The 21121-nt window shown below is 49.1% G+C and overlaps 1 protein-coding gene across 1 annotated transcript in view; it reads right to left on the bottom strand.

Annotated features, from left to right (window-relative positions):
* Window positions 1–5222, bottom strand: part of CNGB1 (cyclic nucleotide gated channel subunit beta 1) — a gene marked incomplete at its 5' end in the record, with an annotated part of 44512 nt that extends 39290 nt beyond the window's left edge. The window contains 8 exons of the mRNA XM_083370245.1: window positions 1114–1185; window positions 2084–2159; window positions 2732–2891; window positions 3573–3606; window positions 4337–4418; window positions 4729–4801; window positions 4915–4954; window positions 5046–5222. Of these exons, the coding sequence (XP_083226371.1) occupies window positions 1114–1185; window positions 2084–2159; window positions 2732–2891; window positions 3573–3606; window positions 4337–4418; window positions 4729–4801; window positions 4915–4954; window positions 5046–5222 (714 nt within the window). The remainder of the gene's footprint in view (window positions 1–1113; window positions 1186–2083; window positions 2160–2731; window positions 2892–3572; window positions 3607–4336; window positions 4419–4728; window positions 4802–4914; window positions 4955–5045) is intronic.
* Between the last annotated feature and the right edge of the window lie 15899 nt (window positions 5223–21121).

Raw genomic sequence — 21121 nt, 5'->3', positions numbered from 1 at the left:
AAGGATCTCCAGAGGAGGAATGATCTTGAAGGCCACTGTCCCCAATTCTCCATAGGTTGCTTTTTTCACATACTTGTAACCCAGAAAATTATCTCACATTCAAAATTTACTATAAGGTTTACTTTATTTAGTTTTGGAAAACAAACCCTCTGAACTCTAGTTTTTCATGATTCTATACCCCCAAAAAAGTCAGGCTGGCTTCACTGGGTTCATGAAAAAAGATCTCCCAAACCATCCATGTCCATTTGTTTCAGGGGTACTAAGCCCCTTTGCTTGCTGAAACAAAAGGAGAAGGGAGGGAAGTTAGATGACCGTGAACTCCTTGGGCAGGAAGAAGGTGAGAAGGCTGGCCCTTTCCTCACAGGTAAGTGAGCTGGCACTGCTCCTCAGGTGGGCTTGGCTCCACTTTCAGTTGCCAAAGGGATCCAGGGCTGAAAAGCACCAGCCTCTTCTGGGCAACCAAAGAGGTGAATGGAATGCCTGAATGGCTGTTGAATGTGTTAAAGAAAGCATAGCTGGTTGCTCCCGAGAGTGACTGGCTTTTCAGAGGACCCACTCCCAATTCTAAGTGGGAAATCATTGCCCTTCTGCATGGATCCCGAGAAAGACACACACATACACACCACCACCCAAACTTGCCTTTCCGAATGGTGATGGAAACGATTAGGATTTGCAGCTTGACCTGTATATCTCTCGGAAGAAATGTTCATCCTTGCGTGAAATTGAAAACCAGAAGGCGGGCCAGGTTCACACGTCATGCCATGATTTGCCCCACTGGATGGGTTCATATAGTACCACCCTTATGGTTTAATGTATTGTCTGAACCTTGGCTCCATTGGCCTTACAAACGCTCCAGGGTAAGGGATTCCTGAATCAGATGCATCTGACTGAAACCCTTCCGGTATATTGAATTACACTTCCCACAGTGGTTGCCAAGACATCTGCAGGGTGCGAAATCAGAGCCGGGCTGTGAGACTGACCTCTGCAGCCCTTTCCTATCTGATATCAGCTGACAGGGCCTCTCTTGCAACAGGCTGCAGGCCCCCATGGGGTGGTGCTGCCGCCCGCCGTCTTGAAGGGACGAGAGCTGGGGGCCACTCAGGGCTGCCTAACAAAACAGCATAAAAGGGAACCAACACTGGACTTACTTTCTTCTTCTCCGCCCTGGACTGTGCTCTTCGTTTGCTTGGGGAAAAGAAAAACAAGCAGGAAGGCAGTTAGTGGCTGTCCTCTCACCTCTTTCGCTGGCTGCCTCCAAGGAGCTTTGTCAGCCTGCCTGTTCCAACTGAGAGACCAGGACCATCAAGCCAAGGGAATATTCAGCTTTCTTCCCTAGGGCAGGAAAATCCCCATGCCCGAGTCCATGGAAGGCTGTGGAATCACCCCTCCCTCCTAGTAGCCAGAAGGAGACTGAAGCAGGTGAACAACAAGTTGGACTAAGAGCTGGTATGTTGCCGGGTGAGCAGCAAGCCTGGTCTTGGCTGAAATCTTTCTGATAACGAGATTCACCCAGCAAGCCCTTGAAGAGGCTTCTGGATTTATGAAAAGATCCTTTCCTTTCCTTTCCACCTTTCCATCTTTCCTCTCCTCTCTCTCCTCTCCTCTCCTTCCTTCCTCCCTCCATCCCTTCCTTCCCCCATCCCACCATCTCCATTTGCTCTCTCACCCATGGTCCCTGTATGAAGCCTGACAGGGCATTGCTGGGCCCAACACGCTGCAAAGCAGGACTAGCAGAGAGAGCAACCATTTCTCCAGGGCCTTTGGGAAACCTGTTGGCAAGGCTCAGCTGACCAAAAGGAACAACCAATTTCCTTGACCATGCATGGAACCTGGGTGGGTCTCCGTGGGTCTTTTTCTCGGGCAGAGATGCTCAAGGACCTGGGAGCCCAGTGGATCTTTTTCCCTCCATGCTTCCTTAGAGAGGTAGACTCTCTCTCATTAAGTTGCTGCTAAAAGCCCAGGACTGTATCTTTTAGCTTCTCTCTTGGCCTGCTGATTTTTAGGTCTGCCAACTACACAAGTTAAGCCAACTGATGGCTCTGTTTGCAACTGCCCCGTAACCAGGGAAGGTCCCGCTCCTTACCTGCCCATCTTGTTTTGCTTTGGTGACAGGCTGGGGCACCACTTTCTCCAGTCCGTGAAGGAAGCACCTGAACAGGCTGTTGGGGAGGGAGAAGGGTCTCATTAGAAGCACATCCAACTTCTCCCTTGTTCCCAGGAGGCCTTCCTGACAGGCTGTGTGACAGCTCTTCTCTCCACTAAATCACACGGGGGGGGGATCCTCCCAGGGAGAGTGGCTGCTCCTAATTGTTCCGTTGTCTTCCCCTTCTTCGTCAGACCCTCTCTGGACTCAGGGGAAAAGCAATGGCTTTTTACAAGTCATTTTCTCTTCCCCCAGACATAGTGATCCTTTATATAAATCTCAAGTGAAAAAATAAAAGCATTTTCTTATTTAAAACTGGGTTCTTTCCTCTTTCTTGCTTCTCCTTTGTCTTTACACTAGAGCTTAACAAATTTCTTTCATTTATTCTCTCTTTTCTCCATCGCCAGCTTTGTGCCTGGGAAATGCCAGGGGGACGGGGGATGGGCTGGGTTCTCTTGGGGCAGTCACCAAGAGGGGCTTCCCACCCGCCAGGTGCCCAATCCCAGTTCAACCGAGGCCACGATCCCCCGAGCAGCCCTCTGCCCTCTTGGGCCCCGTCTGCCTCGGGGTTCTGGAAGGCTCACCTACCTCTGTGCCCCATTGCCTGGGGGTCTCTGGGGAAAGAGCGGGAGGCTGAGGTAGGACTGCTTGTCAGACGAGGTGCGAACTGTTGCGCCAGTGGAACTGGGAGGACTGGCCAGGAGGGGGTCACTCTGCGATGTCACTCGGCCGCTCCCTTTTACATCGGCTGAGGATGATTTACACACAGGAGGGGTGAGGGTGGCAGGGATGTTGTACCACCAGGCCCGCAAAATGTTTTGGTGGTAAAATTCCATTGCAAACAGCATGGCTTTCATTGATTAAAAAGGCAATGCACAAAATACAGTTGTGAAATCAACATAATTAAGATCTACTTTAAAAATAAAATAGGAAAAGCCTTGCCTGACCTTCCTTCTCAAGGAAGACTAAAGGCAGAACTGATTCCAAGCCTTCCAAGGAGGCTTCAGGGACGGAGAACCTCCGTGAGATTCCAGGGCCAGCTCAGTGCAGATTTTTCTCCCTTTTCCCAGACTACCAGGAGCGAGGTTTGGGTTTTCAGTTATAATACCTCCCTGACTCCGAAACCTCAAACATTTCCTGATACCAGTGCCTCGATGCCTGTTGGTGCCATCTTTTCATGACTCTGATTATTCAGATGCCGAATTCTCTGCTAAGCCGTTGTGAGAAGTGTGAATTGTCAGCTTAAATGGCCAACAGTGAGAGAGGCTTGTTCCTGACACCACTCAGGGAAGTCCATGGAAAATAAATAAAGCCAGGACTTGCCCCCTTTCCAGCTGGGAGGAATAAATCAGTGCTGTGTCCCATCAGGATTTAAGGATTGCCAAGGCCGCCTCTCACCCAGGCCCATACCAGGGGGTTAGTCACTCACCACTTCCTCCAGCCGCTCTTCCTGGGGTCATTTCCTGGTGCAGAAAGAATAAAATGAGCACCCAAATCACACCACAAAAAGCCATCATGGCCCCCACACACTGGGATCCAAGGGCTTCGGGGAGTGTGTAGCAAAGGTGCGACAACTAAAACATCAGGTGCTCTGAGATCCATTGATCACTTCTATGCATTGAAACGATGCTAGTCATCTTCAGTACCGGTTCTTAAGTTTCCTAAGCACAAAAGTCACACGACCTCTACTTTTGGGGTGATCATAAGGAGAAAGGGGAGTGCTGGCCATGGAAATACAAACATGGCAGGTGTAGGGGTCCAGCTCAGCCCCCACCCCCAAATAACTACAATATACAATTTGGTGACAGTTAATTCCCCCACTCTTTCTGATCTAGATTGGCCGTGTGCGTGTGGCCAAAGGACAAGACACATTGTGTGGAAATGCCGCAGGGAGCAGGCAGAAGCAAGCATGATGTTCCCTAATGACAACTTTCTCCTGAGGCTTGAAAGTTTGACTGAACTGGGCTGGGTTGGAATTCAGCAACTTCTGCAAAGCCTTCAAACACCCAGGTGGAGAAATTGCTCTGGCTGCAGCTCAAAAGTTCCCACTGCACATTATCGTAATCAAGGTTTAGAAACATAGGTTTACACAGAATGGTTTTCTATCCCTATGGATTTTGCTTGAATGTACCAAAAGTTCTTGATTTCCTGGCTGGATAAATTAGATGACGCATTTGCCTCCCTTGCACTCACCTCGACTTCTCTCTTCTTCTCTGGCTGAGGCATTATTTTTCCAAGTCCTTCCATCAGCCAAGTAAATACTTTACCCCCATTGCTAGAAAGAAGAAAGAGCCCTGGTTAAGGACTGAGGCAGCTCCCACAAGGGTTGTGACTCAGGGCCTTGGGCTGAGTGATCCAACCCCAGCCCCCCCTACCCCCCCGCCTCTGCCCTCTCCTGCAGGTGACACATTAGGCGTGGGTGGGTGGGCTGCAACCAACCACGGACTTCCCAGGGGCCCGTGGAGTAGCATTTGCCTCAGAAATAAGAGCACCAGGTAGGTCTGACTTGGAAGCTTTCCGGCCTGCGTGTTCTTTTTTAATCTAAGCCCAGAGGAAGATCAGATTATCCGGGGGGGGGGACTTACCTGTTATCAGGGGTGTTGCCATCACTGCTGGACTCCTCGTCAGATTCCTCTTCTGACTCAAGCACCGCAATGGCTGCAAAGAAGAAAGGTGCCTGATGACCCCATGCGTGGAAATGCAGCCCAAAGCTCTAGAAGTCTGTGCAGGCTACCTGCTTCTTCTAGGAAAGGTACGTGGCCAATGTTTACCTAGTTCCTCCTCTTCTTCATGGAAGCTTTGGATTTCTGTCTGAACACAGACCAAAAAAGTCCTTGTTACCACCAGCACCAGGATTCCCGCCAGGAATTAAACCTCCAAAGGCAGCAGCATCCTGCCTCACCTCTTCTGGAACGTCAACGCTGGCGTCCAGGGTCTTGGCAGCCGGCAGCTGTGGAATCGCCTTCTGCAGTCTCTGGGAGAGCCAGAAGACCAGGCCCTGGCCAGCCCTGGGGGGAAGCGGAGGAAGCCGGTGAGGGAGCACCAGGGCCAGGAAGACGGAAGCAGCAGTAGAGGTCATTTGGCCAGAACTGCTCTAAAATAATGGGCAGCCATCCCAGAATTCCTGCTTGGGACCTTCCTGCCTCGGCCCTTCCTGCCAATGCTCTCAGAAGGCAAAGCTGGCGCAGGCATGGCCTCTTCCCCTTTTCCTCCTATGTAATGGATTCCAGCCTTTCTCCTCCCAGAGCCAGAGACTGACCCACGCAGGACAGGGATCCACACTGTCCCTGCGAATGGTCCGAGAGGCCGCTGGGGAAAAGAGTGACCTCCTTCACCACTGGAAACCCCTGTAAAGGAAGCACCTGGTACCTTTCCCTCAGCAGCCACAGGTCCATGGTGCCAAGGTCTTCTCCTTGGAGGGATGCTAAAGGGAAAAAAAGCTGGTGAGTCTGTGAGGGTGACAGCAGCTCTTCGCTGAGAGGGCAGCCGTGAGTCTGGAGGCCGCTTCTGGGCCTTTCTCCACACCAAGTGCTGCCTCAGGCGAGAAGCCACCTAAGATAATATCTGCCTCCACCTAAATTCTACTACTGCTTTCAGCAACAGCCTTTTTTCCTCAGGGGCGGTTGCTGGCTTTCACCAGATCCTCAGCATCCTTTTCCTTCAGCCACACCGGCTGAGGGTCAGCAACCTTGCGAGGACCAGGCCCCCAGGCCTGCTTCTGGAAGGGAGCAACGCAGCCTTGGGGCTGCTGTGGCTTCAGAGTATTTACTCAGGAAGGGGAAACGTTTCACCCAGGGTAAAATTGAAGCAGCAGCTTTGAGGATGGGGGGTACAGTACTGTGAGGCTCAGCCCGAAACAAGATAGAACAAGTTCAGATCTTTATTTACTCTTGCCAGACTAAACCCATAATTACTCTCACCCAATGGGTATGCCCTGAAAGACTCTAGGAGTGGCTATCCTAAATCTTTTCCTCTTCCATAATCCAGCTCCGGACTGTGCTGTCTCCTCTCCTAGGGATGGGCTCCCTCCTTCTGGCCACTGTACTCTAGCCCAGGGGTAGGCAACCTTGGCTCTTTTATGACTCGTGGACTTCAACTCCCAGAATTCCTGAGCCAGCATGGCTCACCTTGGAAACCTCTCCCTTTCCCCTCAGCACGGCTGGCTCAGGAATTCTGGGAGTTGAAGTCCACGAGTCATGAAGGGGCCATAGTTCCCCCATGCTGGCTCAGGAATTCTGGGAGTTGAAGTCCACGAGTCATAAAAGAGCCGAGGTTGCCTACCCCTGCTCTAGCCCATCCCACCACCCTCTCCATAGGCACTGTCCCCAACGGACACCAAGTGTAACAGAATCTCAAAAAGTGGCATCTTTTCAATCTCAAAAAGTGGCATCTTTTCTACAGGTAGTTTCAACTTCTGTCTACAGAAGTTGAAAGCTGAAAGCAGCACCTTGCGTTGCACTCCGAATTCACGTGGCAACCGGTGTGGCTCCCACAGCAGGGGTGTTACATAAAGATGCTGCCCTAACTGGAATGGCTGTTTGGCCAACTTAACTTCCAAATGGCCTTCAGGGATATCCCTGCCTAGAGTGTGTTCGTTGCAAGGTGACTGAGATGTGACCATCAGGAGTTGCCAGTCCCTTCCATCTTTCTCCCTGTCTGAAGGAGAAAGAAAGATTAAGAGACTATTGCAGAATATTTTTATAGCTCTGAAGATGTTGCTGGGTGGAATACACAACTCTGTGGTAGGAGGATATTGCAATTGCTTTCTGCAAAATTTTAAAAGATGCTGAAATAATATCAGAACCATGGGTGAAAGGGGCCCATCGGACATCTTGTGAATAAGTGAATACTGCTCCCAAACTGGGGAGGGTGAGACCCAAAGGAGGGAAAGGAGTATCCCAGGAATCAAGTGTGACTCTCCCCCCCCCCACAAGACCTGACAGAGCACACCCCATGGGACTGGCAGAGGGCAAGGACTGCCTGGGCACCTGCCCACCAAAGCTTTGACAGGGAGCTGAATTACCTTCTGCTGGATTGCAGCAATCTCCTTCTGGCAGCTTTAAGAAAAGAAAGGATTATTTATTTATTTATTTATTTTATTAGATTTATATACCGCCCTTTCCCGAAGGACTCAGGGCGGTTTACAGGGTGATTAAAACAACCAGTACAAAAGTTAAAAACAAATTTAAAAAGATTAAATCATCCCTAAAATTAAAAACCCCAGTTAAAAATTCTCTGCCTGGGCCGGAGAGCCCAGGTCTTCAGGTCCCGGCAGAATGAGCGTAGGTCAGGGGCAGTCCTGAGCTCCACGGGCAGCTGGTTCCAGAGGGCAGGCGCACCCACAGAAAAGGCCCTCTCCCTGGGTGTTATCCGCCGGCAATCTTTTACCGGCGGCACCCTGAGAAGACCCTCTGCGAGCGCACTGGACGAAGGGAACTTGATGCTGGCAGCAGGTGTTCCCTCAAATATCCCGGACCCAAGCCATTTAGGGCTTTATAGGTCATCACCAGCACCTTGAATCTCACCTGGAGGGCAACCAGAAACCTATGCAGCTTGCGGAGTAGAGGTGTTACATGGGAGTATCGGGAAACCCCCATCACAACTCGCGCGGCCGCATTCTGCACCAGCTGAAGCCTCCGAGTGGTCCTCAAGGGCAGCCCTATGTAGAGAGCGTTGCAGTAGTCTAGACGGGAGGTCACGAGCTCATGAAAGCACCAAGCAGAGGAAATATGGAACAGCCAGCAGGAGGCTCTGACTCCATCCTTGCCAGTCTCCTAGTTCTGAGCAAATTCTGCAGTGCTTCCTGAGAATATCAGCCCCTGAGGAAGGGAAGCCAGTCTGGTCAGTCCTTCAAGGCAGACCAGATCAGGAAACCAAAGTCATACATGCTAAGACTATTTTTAATTCTCAGGTCACAGTAACAAAATCTTGCACGTCTCCCCTGCCTTTTTTTTTTAATTCCATTTATATCCCGCCCTTCTCCGAAGACTCAGGGTGGCTTACAAGCTTAGCAGTAGCCTTCATTCCATGTATATGCCTGCTTATTAGGGCTTTCACACACACCCCCAAGCGGCATTATTACAAAGTCAGCTTAATTGCCCCCAACAATCTGGGTCCTCATTTTACCTACCTCGGAAGGATGGAAGGCTGAGTCAACCTTGAGCCTGGTGGGACTAGAACCTGCACTAATTGTAGGCAGCTGGTGTTACTTAAGGAGGCATTAGCCCACTGCTCCACCAAGGCTCTTCATAGGGACTGTGGAGGGTCTCATATGAGCAGAGCTTTTTTTGTCATCCAACGCCCAGAACGGAGTTCCGGCACCTTGTTTTGGATGGAACCTTGTAGGGTAGGCAAGGTGGGTTGGTATGACGTGTGTGAGTTCTGGTACCTTTTTTTTTTTTACAAAAAATCACTGCATATGAGACATTTTTTCAGTTCTCTCCACATCAAGGGGGTTCATCCGCTGGCCATAACTGTCTCAGAATAAAATGAATAATGCAAAACAGAGTCTAGCACTTCTATGCATCGTGGGATCTCTGCAACTGTTTTGCCATAAGGCATGCTGCAGTCTATTCCGCTGAGCCCCTACGGTGCATTCGCTTTAGCAGAGCAAGTTGGGTGAATGCAGCCACACTACCACAGCCTGTTTAGCCACCAGCAGTCAAGTGGCCAGTGCAACTTCAGACCATGACACAGAAGGACCCAAGTGTTATTCCCCCACTGTGAGTTGTCCCTGAAAGGTCCACTTCCCCTTGTGAAAAGTTGGAGAACTGATTGGATTTTGCACACACTCACTTGGCACTGGCATTCTGTGGAGGTAAAAAGAACTAACGGCCTCTTCAAGGCAGCCACTCACCAGCTTGGCAAGTCCTGGCCCATCCACAGCTGTACTCTCTTCCACTGGTGCGTCTTTCTTTCCCACCACCGAAACGTGGATCTTCACAGGAGGCTGGGGTACCACCTTCTCAATCCAGTCAAACATCCTGGCACTTGCACAAGGCTGAATCAAGGACAGGGTGCCAATGTTGAGCCAGGGGAGACCTGGAAATTGGATGAAGCTCTGAGATTAAGAAGCATCTGGAAAAGAAACCCCAGGGGGAGGCATGTTGGAGGAGAGATCGGTGGTTGGCTTGGCTCAGAGAGAGCCACCAATGGCTGGCCGCCCTTCCTTATTCTTACAGTCTCCTAGAAGGACAGGGAATGGTCCAAAAAGTCCAGTGGACAGTGATGGGTCAGTGCTCTGCCATTTCTAATAAACCCACCTGCACTTTTGGGACCAGGACCTGCAGAGGCCCTTAGGTGTTGCCACACTGTGGTGAGTGGCTATCGTACTTCTAGGGCAACTGCTGTAAAATCACGACATGGTGCTCCAGTAGACAGCAGGGATGGTCCAAAAAGTCAAGAGGGCAGCCACAACGCAGCAATTGAAACTCCACCTGCTTTTTTTATGTGTGACACATTTGACAGGAGACCTTGACTAGTGAAACTGCGCTGGCATAGATCATTCTGAATTGTTCCAAAAATAGAAAAATGATCTAGAAGGATCCTGATGGCCAGGGAATTGCTGGTCACTGGTCCAGTGAAGCTTAAGCCCAAAGCAGAATCAGCAGATGCAAACACTGCTTCCCAGCTACTTCCTAAGTGGATGGTTGCAGTCGGTAGTGCAAAGCAATTCCCAGTGAGGTCCTCAGGAAAGCTATCTCGGCTTGTGGCTAAGGATTTTAAGTTCAGTGTACAGACCTGAGAGCCAAGGGCCTATATGGGAGATGGTCGAGGTTTTGGCAGCAGAAATGTTCTGGCCTCTTTCATTGGGAAAAAACCGGCCCATCAGGAGGCAACACCCTCCTGTTCCAGTTTCACCAGCTCCAGTCTAAAATGGTCTGGACTCCTCCCCACAACCAAAGATCCAGCTGCAGCTGTCATTTTCATACCCTCCATGCTGCCACTGGCTCTTTCTCCAACCAGGGAAAATGGAGGAGTTGGGTGGCAACAGCAGAACTAAAAGATCCCAAGAGAAGAGATGAGAGAGAACCTTCCTTGAAGTCTCTCAAAAAAAGGTTCAGAGCTCCTCTGACATCCACGGTACCGAAGAATGGACTCACCACGGAATCACCGAGAGGCAGATTCCAACTGAAATCTAAGCTAAGCCTTTTGATAGCGAAACCAGGTGGCTTCCATGATTGGATGCATTCAGATGGCCACTGGAGAGCATTTGCTGGGGAGGCCGGGGTGCCTGCAGTGGGGGGGGGGAATTGCAGGCCCAGACAGACACACGAACACACCCCGCATGCATGCTGATAGATGCAAAGAGGGAGTAATGGAGGTCAACCAATCTTACCAAACAGAGACAAGCTCAGCTCTTCTGATGGCTAAAGACCAGCGTATCCTCAAGCAGAGAAGCATCTTCCCGTTTGCTTCCCTTGCAGATGAAAGCCCAGATCTCTCTGCTGGGATCAGAGCCAGACAATGATCTGTGGCCCTCTTCAGGTGACTGAAGTAGCCCACCCAGCTCCTCACCTGCACGTGGGGAGCAACATCCCAGCCCTGCCCTCTCACTGTAAAAGCAACATTCCCCCCTCTTCTTCCCAAGGGGAGGGGCATTTTCCCCACGTCCAGTTATCAGATCAGGCCCCCCAAAGCCTGAAGCCACTCTTTCCTCTGGAGGAAGCAGCTCTGAGAGCTGCTGATACTTCAGCACCTGATGGGGCTGAACCTGGGGGTGGGGGGACTACCTGGATGCCCAAGCCCCCCCTTCCTGGGAGTGCCAGGGACCTGGGAAGGGAGGCTTTCCAGTACTCCCAGGCACCAGGCAGGCTCTGGCCTCTGGCTGCTCTGGGACTGTTTCCTGCGGGGCTACACTTACCGGAGCAAGGCCGAGGGGAGGCTCTGCCCCCTTTCCTCCCCCCAAGAAAGAAAGACCGTCTGCTTCCTCCTGCTACCCCTGGAAAGAAGCCTGGTTCTGCTGCACAAGGGACCTGGGAAGCTGGGCAGGGGATTAATTAGCTCAGAACAGAGTGCAAATTGGATTAAGGCAGCAGGCTTGTACTCAAATCCCAGAGAGCAGCACTACCCCACCCCCTCAGGCCCCCACCCAAGCGTGTAGATGAGGGCTTTGCTGAGGAGGAGACCGTTTGCGGCCGAGGGAAGCATGTCGTGCATTGCGGGGGACGCTGCAAGAGGAAATCTGAGGGCCCCGGGCCCCTTAGAGGGAGCAACACGAGTCTCGATGCCCTTCCTTCTGCGCTCGGGTCACCTGGATTGGCATCAGTCCTTCCCCCTGCATCTGCGAGGGAGGGGCTCCTCCTGGCCAGGAAGGTCGGCCAAGCCACTCCTGGATAATCCAAGGATTTTAGTTGTTGCCTCGGTTGCTAGGAGACAGGGTCTTCTGCACCCTCAGCAAATTGCAGATGGCTTAGCACTGTTTCCAACGGCTTCATTCAGGTCTCTGATGCTGCCCAGCTCAGAGTAAGGCACAACACAAAAACAAGGATGTGCAATCAATTAGAACCAAGGAAACGGCAAAATAATTACAGGACAGCATATACAAATAGAGAGCATCACAGCCAGGGGAGTCCTCTTTGCCTTCTCCAAGACCTAGGAGAACACCCAGGTTTTTGCGGTCTTCCAGAATGCCAGCAGGGGGAGATGGATGCATACACACATGCTAAATGCAGGGATACATTTGTAGAATGTAAAGTCACTTTGATTTACTTCTTAGCAGTTTATCTAATTGGAAGGGTTGGCCCAGCTCTTTGTACTCTGGATTGTCCCAGGCAGGTAACCTACAAAATGTGATTATTAAATTATGAAGAAATAAATAAGGTATGAAATTGCCCCTCTGAAGCTCCATGTTTGTAATGGATCTCTGGAGCTAGTAATTGACATTGCTGAGCCAGCTGACTTATCTTTCCGGAAAGTGCACAGCACCTGTATCGATTGCCTACGTAGCTTTGGAATATCCAGCTTGCACTGTTACCTAGGAGCTCAGTCCCCTCCATGGCAGGGAACTGAAGGAGCCGACAGCATTCCCAGAATTTCAGAGAAATGCCACATTTACCTTTGCAAAGAAACGTTTTTGCTCACCTGAAAATACAACCCACCAAGAAATTCAGGCAAAGTAAGGAATATTTATGGGGGAGGGAGTAGATTATATAGGGTATAATATATAATGTATACAATTTTTATATAGGATACACAAACAAATCATACATACATTTGATATATGTGATGCATTAGATAGCAACAAATCAAACAATAAAATACATTAATTGAACCTGAGAATTTAACAATAGAAAATATTGACTCTAGATCAGAGCCTTTCTGGGTTGACGGCCTAGAGCAGACATGTCAAACACAAGGCCCGGGGGCCGGATGCGGCCCGCGAAGTGGTTTCATGTGGCCCGCAAAGCCATCCTGGAAACAGTGAGGGAACGGCCCCCACTGCCTTGGCACTTGCCCCGGTCCCATCTCCTTCTGCCAGAGACCCTCAGATCTGTCCCACTCCTGCCCAGGCCCCCATAGGCACCCTTGATGCAAACGATGTCGAGCTGGCCATGCCCACCCAGTAGGCCATACGCACTCTAGCCACGCCCACCCAGTAGGCCACGCCCACCCTGGCCATACCCACCCGGCCCCCTGAGGGCAACCACAATGCTGATACGGCCCTCAGTGAAATTGAGTTTGACACCCCTGGCCTAGAGGGAAAGGGAGGAGCAGGGCAATGTGTGTGTGTGTGTGTGTGTGTGTGTGTGTGCGCACGCGCGTGCACGCACAAACAAATGCATGCATGGTAGTGGCATTAGCACCTGTTCTTGTTGTTGTTAGCTGCGAAGTCGTGTCTGACCCATCGCAACCCTATGGACAACATTCCTCCAGGCCTTCCTGTCCTCTACCATCTTCTGGAGCCCATTTAGGCTCACGCCTCCTGCTTCAGTGACTCCATCCAGCCACCTCCTCCTCTGTCGTCCCCTTCTTCTCTTGCCCTCCACCTTTCCCAGCATTAGGCTCTTCTCCAGTGAGTCCTTCCTCCTCATTAGGTGGCCAAAGTATTTGAGTTTTAGCTTCAGGATCTGGCCTTCTAAAGAGCAGTCAGGGTTGATCTCATCTAGGACTGACCGATTTGATCGCCTTGCAGTCCAAGGGATTCGCAGGAGTCTTCTCCAGCACCATAGCTCAAAGGCCTCAATTCATTGGCGCTCGGCCTTTCTTATGGTCCAACTTTCACTGCCATACATTGCAACTGGGAAGACCATAGCCTTGACTATACGCACTTTTGTCGACAGGGTGATGTCTCTGCTTTTTAGTGTGCTGTCTAGATTTGCCATGGCTTTCCTCCCAAGGAGCAAGTGTCTTTTAATTTCTTGGCTACAGTCCCCATCTGCAGTGATCTTGGAGCCCAGGAAAATAAAATCTGTCACCTGTGCAATGTGCAAATGTGCTGGTAGCATGAGTGGGGGGGAGGTGCACGCACACATGCGCACACTCACCAGCCATTTCCGAAGCCCAGTGGCCAATAGGTTGGAGACCCCTGCTCTAGATAACATTTCACAACTAGCAAATTTATGGGTTATGTTACTCCTTCCCAATTGAGTTTATATTTTGCCAGTGTATTCTAGACCAGGGCTTTTCAACCAGTGGTACGGGTACCACCTGTGGTACATTGGCACCTAGAAAGGTGGTAGCGGGGGAGGGGGAATGAGCTGAACTGGTGGCGGCACCGCACAAGCCTGAGCGAAAGACGGCTGGAGCTGCAGGGCTGTCAGGGCTCAGTGGAAGCATCTCGACCAGCGCCAGGATCCAGCTGGAGCTCGGTGCTGATCCTGGCACTTCTGCTGAGCCCAGAAGAAGCGCCGGTCAGCTGGAATGTTGCAGCATCTCCAGGGTCTTGTGATTTACATTCAGATGCTTGGCAACTGATTCATATTTATGATGGTCATGTGCTGCAACCACCCAGCAGATGGGGGGAATAAAAACCAAACACCCCCCACCCCACCCCCGCTGCCAATTCTCAACAAAAATGCTCACAACAATGAAAACCTCGGACAGGAGGAAGAGCACTGCCGGGCAGGCAGGCAGGCGTCTTGCTCGGCTGTGGCTTGGGGGGCACTTTTTTCAGTGCCATTGTAACTTCAAACAGTCACTAAGCGAACTATAGTAAGTCGAGGACTACCTGTTCTTCATCACTCCCCCCCTTTTTTTTGGTCATCAAGTTTTTGACCCCTTGCTAGGCGACTGGTGGTACTCGGATGTTGCCATATCTTAAAAGTGGTACAATGGGTGAAAAGGTTGAAAAGCCCTGTTCTAGACCTTCCAAAACATGCTGCCTATTGTATAATTGCTGAAAAGGGTAGATTTTGTATATTAAAAAAAAGAAATGCCTTTGACTAAAATGGAATTAGGTTTACTGAACTTCAAAAGGAAGCATGGTGGTCATACTAAAATGCTAATATCACCTTTATTAAAAAGCTAATAACTCTTTATTAATCAGTACGTTTGCCATTTCAGAGCATACTTAATAACTGATTCTTTTTAATGTTAGTTTTATTGTTGTTTTAAAATTATTATGGTTTGTCACATAGCCAGCCAGAAATTTAGACTGGATCTGACATTTTTATCCACCTATCAAGTCCTTCCCAAGGACCTGAGAAAGGAAGAGGTTGATGTTTTATGACGTTAGAGGTATCCTCACAGGATCTGTTTTGAGTAAAGCTGCCCCACTGATGGTGAATTTTTCAATGCCGATGGTGTTCCAGTTGTGCTCCAGTAGTTTTGGGATTGCCCCCAAGGCACCTATGACTATTGGTGCTAACTTTGCTTTCTTTTGCCAATGTTGTGTAATTTCTGTTTGCAGATCTATTTTGTCATCTTCTCCAGGTATCCTTCTCTTGTATTCTGCTCTCCCCAGGAACTGCCAGATCCACTATTCAGACTTTTTTTGTCTTTCTTATCAACAATTGTTAAGCCTGGCGTGTTATGTGGCAGGTGCCCATCTGTTTGAATTCTAAAGTCATGGAGCACTCTAGCTTCTTTATTTTCTATGACTTTCTCCATTTTATGGTCCCACCAGTTCTTGCTTGCAAGCAAATGATATTTCTTGCGGATCATCCAATGTTGCTACTTTATCATGCCACTCTTTGTAGTCAGTCCGTGTGATCTTCTTGCAGCAGCTAACCTGCTGGTCATCTGTTTCATCAGCTTCTTTGCAGAGGTGGCACTTGCTGTCTGTTGCTGTCTTCTCAATTCTGGCTTTGTATACATTTGTTCTTAAGGGTTGGTCTTGTGTTATTTCTTCTTATTTATTTAATTTATATCCTGCATTTATTATTTTCACAAATAACTCAAGGTGGCGAACATATCCAACACACTTTCTTCCTTCTATTTTCCCCATAACAACAACCCTGTGAGGTAGGTTGGCTGAGAGAGAGGGATTGGTTCAAAGTCATCCAGACAGCTTTCATGCTAAGGTGAGACTAGAACTCACGGTTTCCTACTTTTCAGCCTGTTGCCTTAACCCCTGCTAGGCCATACTGGAATAATCTAGACCCGTGGTGGTGAATCTATGGCACGTGGTTTTTTTACCCATAGTCCCACAAACACATGGCAAAGGCTGAGAAGCTAATGGAGAAACAATGCTGCTGAAAGTCAGGTTAGCAAAAAAAATGCTTGGGGGAGGCGAGGGCATCTGGGTGGGGGTGGACATGGCAACCTTTCCCTGCATGATGGCAGGAGGGTGGGGGACGTGGCATTGGGCACAATACACGAGGCGGCAAACAGCCGCACCACGCTAAAACTGGCCGTTTGCCGCCTCCTGCCCAATGCAGCTGCCATGAGGTATACCAGTTCCTTGCCTCCACCCAGCTTGTTCCGCAGCCTCATGGCAGCTGCATTGGGTGCAACACACGAGGTGGCAAACAGCCATGTCATGCCAAAACTGAGGGGCTGGCAGGCTGTGGCTGCTGATGGATACAGTTGGCTCCCATGCGCTTGCTGTGTGTGGGGGCTCATGGTGTCAGGCAGCAGCCACCCCAGCCCCTACCTCGTCTTGCCCTGCGGCAATGGCACCCCTCCCCTACCTCCTGCCTCGCCTCGCTTCACCCCGCAGGACGAGCCTCCTGCCCACTGTCCCACCCACCAGAGACCCCCTGGATCTCCCCCAACCCTGCCTGGTTCCCATAGGCATCCCTCCCCACAAGCAATATCGAGGTGGCCACACCCACCCGTTACACCCACCCAGTCTGCCATGACCACCACAGCCACGCCCACCCAGTGGGCTATGCCCACCCAATGGGCCATACCCACCCAATGGGCCATGCCCATCTGGCACCTGACGATACGTAAGTGTTGTGATTCAGGGTCAGCCTGTGGGTTCGGCAGTTGGGTCGGACGATTCAGAGGAGGAGGAGGGCGGTGTTGGAGAGGTTGCTGAGGGTGTTGGAGAGCTTACTGATGAGAGCCCTCAGCCAGGCCCCTCCCACCTGGTTACGACGCAGACCCAGCTGTGTGAGCCTGACAGCGTGGATGAAGATGACCCACAGCTGGCCCTGTTCAAGGACGCCGGACGCAGGAGGCAGTCAATCAGGAGTAAACAGAGGAAGGCAATGGAGCACCTCGGAAGGAGGCAGAGAGAAGCCACGCCCTGAACTGTTTAAAAGGGGAATGCGTGGGAGGGCTGGTTTGCTGAAAGCAACTGTTTGAATAGCTCCTGTTTCATGGTTCATGTCTTGTTTTTGCTGTTTGCTTTTGTGTCCATAAATTTGGCAGGCTTAGTTCCAGCCTCTTGCCTTCTTGTAAAGGGGTTGTCCCTGCCTTATCTGCAGGGCCGGTAGTAGGCTGGTACAGAACAGTAAGTGGGTTTTGGGTTACAGTTTGGGCACTTGGTCTCTAAAAGGTTCGCCATCACTGATTCTAGACCAGGGGTGTCAAACTCAATTTCACTGAGGGCCGTATCAGCATTGTGGTTGCCCTCAGGGGGCCGGGTGGGTATGGCCAGGGTGGGCATGGCCTACTGGGTGGGCGTGGCTAGAGTGCGTATGGCCTACTGGGTGGGCATGGCCAGCTCGACATCGTTTGCATCAAGGGTGCCTATGGGGGCCTGGGCAGGAGTGGGACAGATCTGAGGGTCTCTGGCAGAAGGAGATGGGACCGGGGCAAGTGCCAAGGCAGTGGGGGCCGTTCCCTCACTGTTTCCAGGATGGCTTTGCGGGCCACATGAAACCACTTCGCGGGCCGCATCCGGCCCCCGGGCCTTGTGTTTGACATGTCTGTTCTAGACCAATCGTTGCTAGCCACCCAAAGTTGCATGCTACAGGATAGGTAATCATATAAATCTTTTAAAAGAATAAACTGGTCAGAGTTATGAGAAGGTGGATGAGTTTGAAACCCACCATCTCTCTCAGGAGTTGCTGCTTTTTGGAAAGACTTCTTTCATCATCTGGAATTTATCAAAATATGAAGAGCACCTTGTGTAGAGGGCTACTCAAAAGTTACAGAAGAGATTTTCAAACAAGCAGCTCTAATTTACCAATAAAAGGAGAATATTTGTAGCTCAGGATTGAAATGAGGGGTCCTTGGTGCTCTCTGAGCTTTGTTTTCTTGCAGATGCATCATTACTCAAACTAGGTAACATAATCAGCGCACTGATGATGTTACCTAATTTGGGTAATGAAATGTCTGCAAAACAACAAAGCTCAGAGAACACCAAGGATCCCTCAGCTCTTATTTATTTACCTTCTTCTTTCTACTATGGGGGGTGGGGCAGTCAAATTTTGGCCACAGCCTTAAAGCAGGGCTTTGATAGTGTGGTTGTGGCCACTATCCAGACTGTTTTGCCCCCTCCCATCAACACCCTGTCTCCATGTCCCTTATTCCCAGAACTTCAATTCTTTTTTTTCCTTTTAGTTGCTTATAGTTGTTATAAACAACAGTTTGGAAACCTTGGAAAACATCTGAACTTGACATTTGGATGCTGTTGGGGAGGGGGGCTTAGCTCAGTGCCTCCTGTGAGCACTAGAGAGGGACTCCGGCCTCAGGTGACCTGGCTGGGATCACCTAGCAACCTGGCCCTCTTAACCAACAATTCCTGGCTCCCTGAGGTTGTCATGGAGACTAAGAGGGCAGGGCCCATAAGGTAGACCAGGCGCTCAGCATGTGAAGGTTTGAGGGATGCCACAGGACTCCCCTTCTTCCTCACAAGTTGGGCCCACATCTGGAGAGGAGCTTGCTTGGCATTGCCACCCCAAAGCATCAGGCCCCCCAGAGCACCCCTCTCTGCATCTTCCTGTCTGGCTTGCCTGGTCCTTCCTGCCCTCCTTTGTGCTGTGCAGTGCCCGTCAAAAGATTAGGGTAAGCAGCTTCCCTGCCAATTGAAAAAGGAAGACTGTGGAAGAGAAGGGATCATTCTAAATGTCTAATAATAGTAACAATATATTTAAAGCAATTATCTTAACATTATAGCATTATTGTTGTTGTTGTTGTTGCTCACAAACTCATCCAGATGTGGATGTTACAGATATTGTCGCAGGATGTAAGCCATTCTGAGTAAAGCTGCCTTTTGCAATTGACTGGTGAATTTTTCAATGACGACTCCAGTTGTTTTGGGATTGCCCACAAGGCACCTATCGCTAATTGGTAGTGTCTTTACTTTCTTTTGCCATAGTCATTTTAATTCTATTTGCAGGCCTTTGTACTTTGTGATTTTCTCCAGTTCTTTCTATTCTGCTGTCCCCAGGCACATCCGTGTCTACAATCCAGATTTTTTTAATCTTTCTTATCAACAGTTATTAAAATGGGATGTTGTGTGGTAGGTGCTTGTCTGTCTCAATTCTAAAGTTATCTGCTCGCAACAATGTGAAGTCACAACAGCCAGTCCTTTAGCTAGAGTTGGCCTTCATACGCATCAGTTTCTCACCAAGAACCCTAGGATGTCATAATATATCGACATAAGTATATGTATGGATCCAAGCAGTGTGGCCTTTCACCTGTCAATTGCATATTTTGTCAAGGTGTACACTGTCTCTCCATGATTTTCTGGTATGGCACCTTGTGTGCTGATAACACTGTGACCATCCGAGCTGGTTTATGCCAGAATCTTTATAAATTTTCTGATCTTGGTATTTATTTATTTATTTTATTTTAATTCCATTTATATCCCGCCCTTCTCCGAAGACTCAGGGCGGCTTACAAGCTTAGCAGTAGCCTTCATTCTATGTATATGCCTGCTTATTAGGGGCTTTCACACACCCCACAAGTGGCATTATTACAAAGTCAGCTTAATTGCCCCCAACAATCTGGGTCCTCATGGTATGTTGATATTCTCCAATTCTTTGTCTTTTCTATGGTATCCCCTCGTATTGCCACATCCATTACCCACACTTTCTTTTTTTCATCTACCATTATATCTGGAATGCTATGTGCAAGACTTTAACAGTCTGTATTCAGAAATCCCACAATATTCTAACCTGTTCATTTTTTAATCACTTTTTCAACTCCCATTTTTCAACTCCCATAATTTCTAATCGATGTTCCAGTGAATCATTTTGGTATTATGGGTTATGCTGTTGTTTATAATCAGTTTGTGCAATTTCTTGCATGATAAGTATGTGATCTACTGTTTCTTCTGCCTCTTTGAACAATCTGCATTTTGAATCAACAAATTTTCAATTCTGGCCTTGATTGCATTAGTTCAGCTAACTTACTCTTGAGCAGCCAAAATCAAATTTTCAGATTTTTTTTTAATGTTCCAGTTCTAAACCATTGCCAGGTTGCATCCACCTTCTCTTCTGTTGACTGTAGAAACTGACCATGTAGTATAATGCTTTTTCTTGCCAACATTCTATTCATATTTTTATTACATCATTTCAATATTCAAGTTTTGTTTCCTACACATTCCATAAGTTCCAATTGCAAATTTGCATCAATGTTGGCCTTGCTATCTTTTATGTAATCAGCCAATACCTGCTTTTCATCTTTGACAGTTTGTTTGACATGCAGTAAACCTCTGCCTCCATTTCTGCCTCCATCAATATCACCACAGGGAGATAATGCATAGTAAATAGTTATCAGTTTTCTTGTTTAGTTCAAATTGTCCAGTTAATAATTACTGCAGTGTATTATATCACAGGATTGGCCCAGGTACTGATGGCTTTGATGGTTATTGTGGTTGGTCACACAGTCAAATGTTTAGACCAGATTTGACATTTTAATCCACTTATCAAATCCTTCCCCAGGATTTGGGAAGGCAGATGGTTTTTTTTTGATGGAGTTAAATGCATCTTTGCAGGATCTTTCCTGCAGAAAAAAAGATGTTTGCATATCTTTCAAAAATCCTGGAGCATTGGGAAACTACCAGAGGACTGGAAAAGAGCTGGTGTGATTCCCATCTTTAAAAAAAAAGTGGGGGGGGGGAAACAGACCCAGGAAACTGCAGTCCAATCAGGCTAACATCAATACCTGGGAAGAGACTGGAAAAGATAATCAAAAAACAGATCTGCGAACCTCTAGAAACAAATAAAGTGATAACTAAAAGCCAGCACGGGTTTGTTAAAAATAGATCATGCCAAACCAACCTTATTTCATTCTTTGACAAAGTGACTGAGTAAACCAAAAAAATGCTGTGGACATAGTATATTTACGACTTCTGGAAGGCATTTGACAAAGTAGACCACAACCTACTTCTTGGTAAGCTAGAAAAAGGTGGGATAGACATCTCCACTAGATGGATTTGTAACTGGCTGACAAACCGTACTCAATGAGTAGTCCTTAATGGTACTAGGTCTACCTCAGACATGTCAAACTCGCGACGTTCCATGACGTCACGCAACGTATGGGGAGAGTTTTGCCATTGCCAGCAATGGGGTGAACATGGCTTCTGGATGACGCGTCTGGCCCATGGGCCGGCAGTTTGACACCCCTGGTCTACATGGAGGGAAGTAAGCAGTAAGATACCACAAGGTTCTGTCTTAAGCCCAGTACTCTTCAATA

This window comes from Vipera ursinii, assembly GCF_947247035.1.
Source record: "Vipera ursinii genome assembly, chromosome: 10".
Classification (NCBI taxonomy): Eukaryota; Metazoa; Chordata; class Lepidosauria; order Squamata; family Viperidae; genus Vipera; species Vipera ursinii.
The sequence above is the reverse complement of the archived record's forward strand: the minus strand, read 5'-3'. Positions and strand labels throughout refer to the sequence as shown.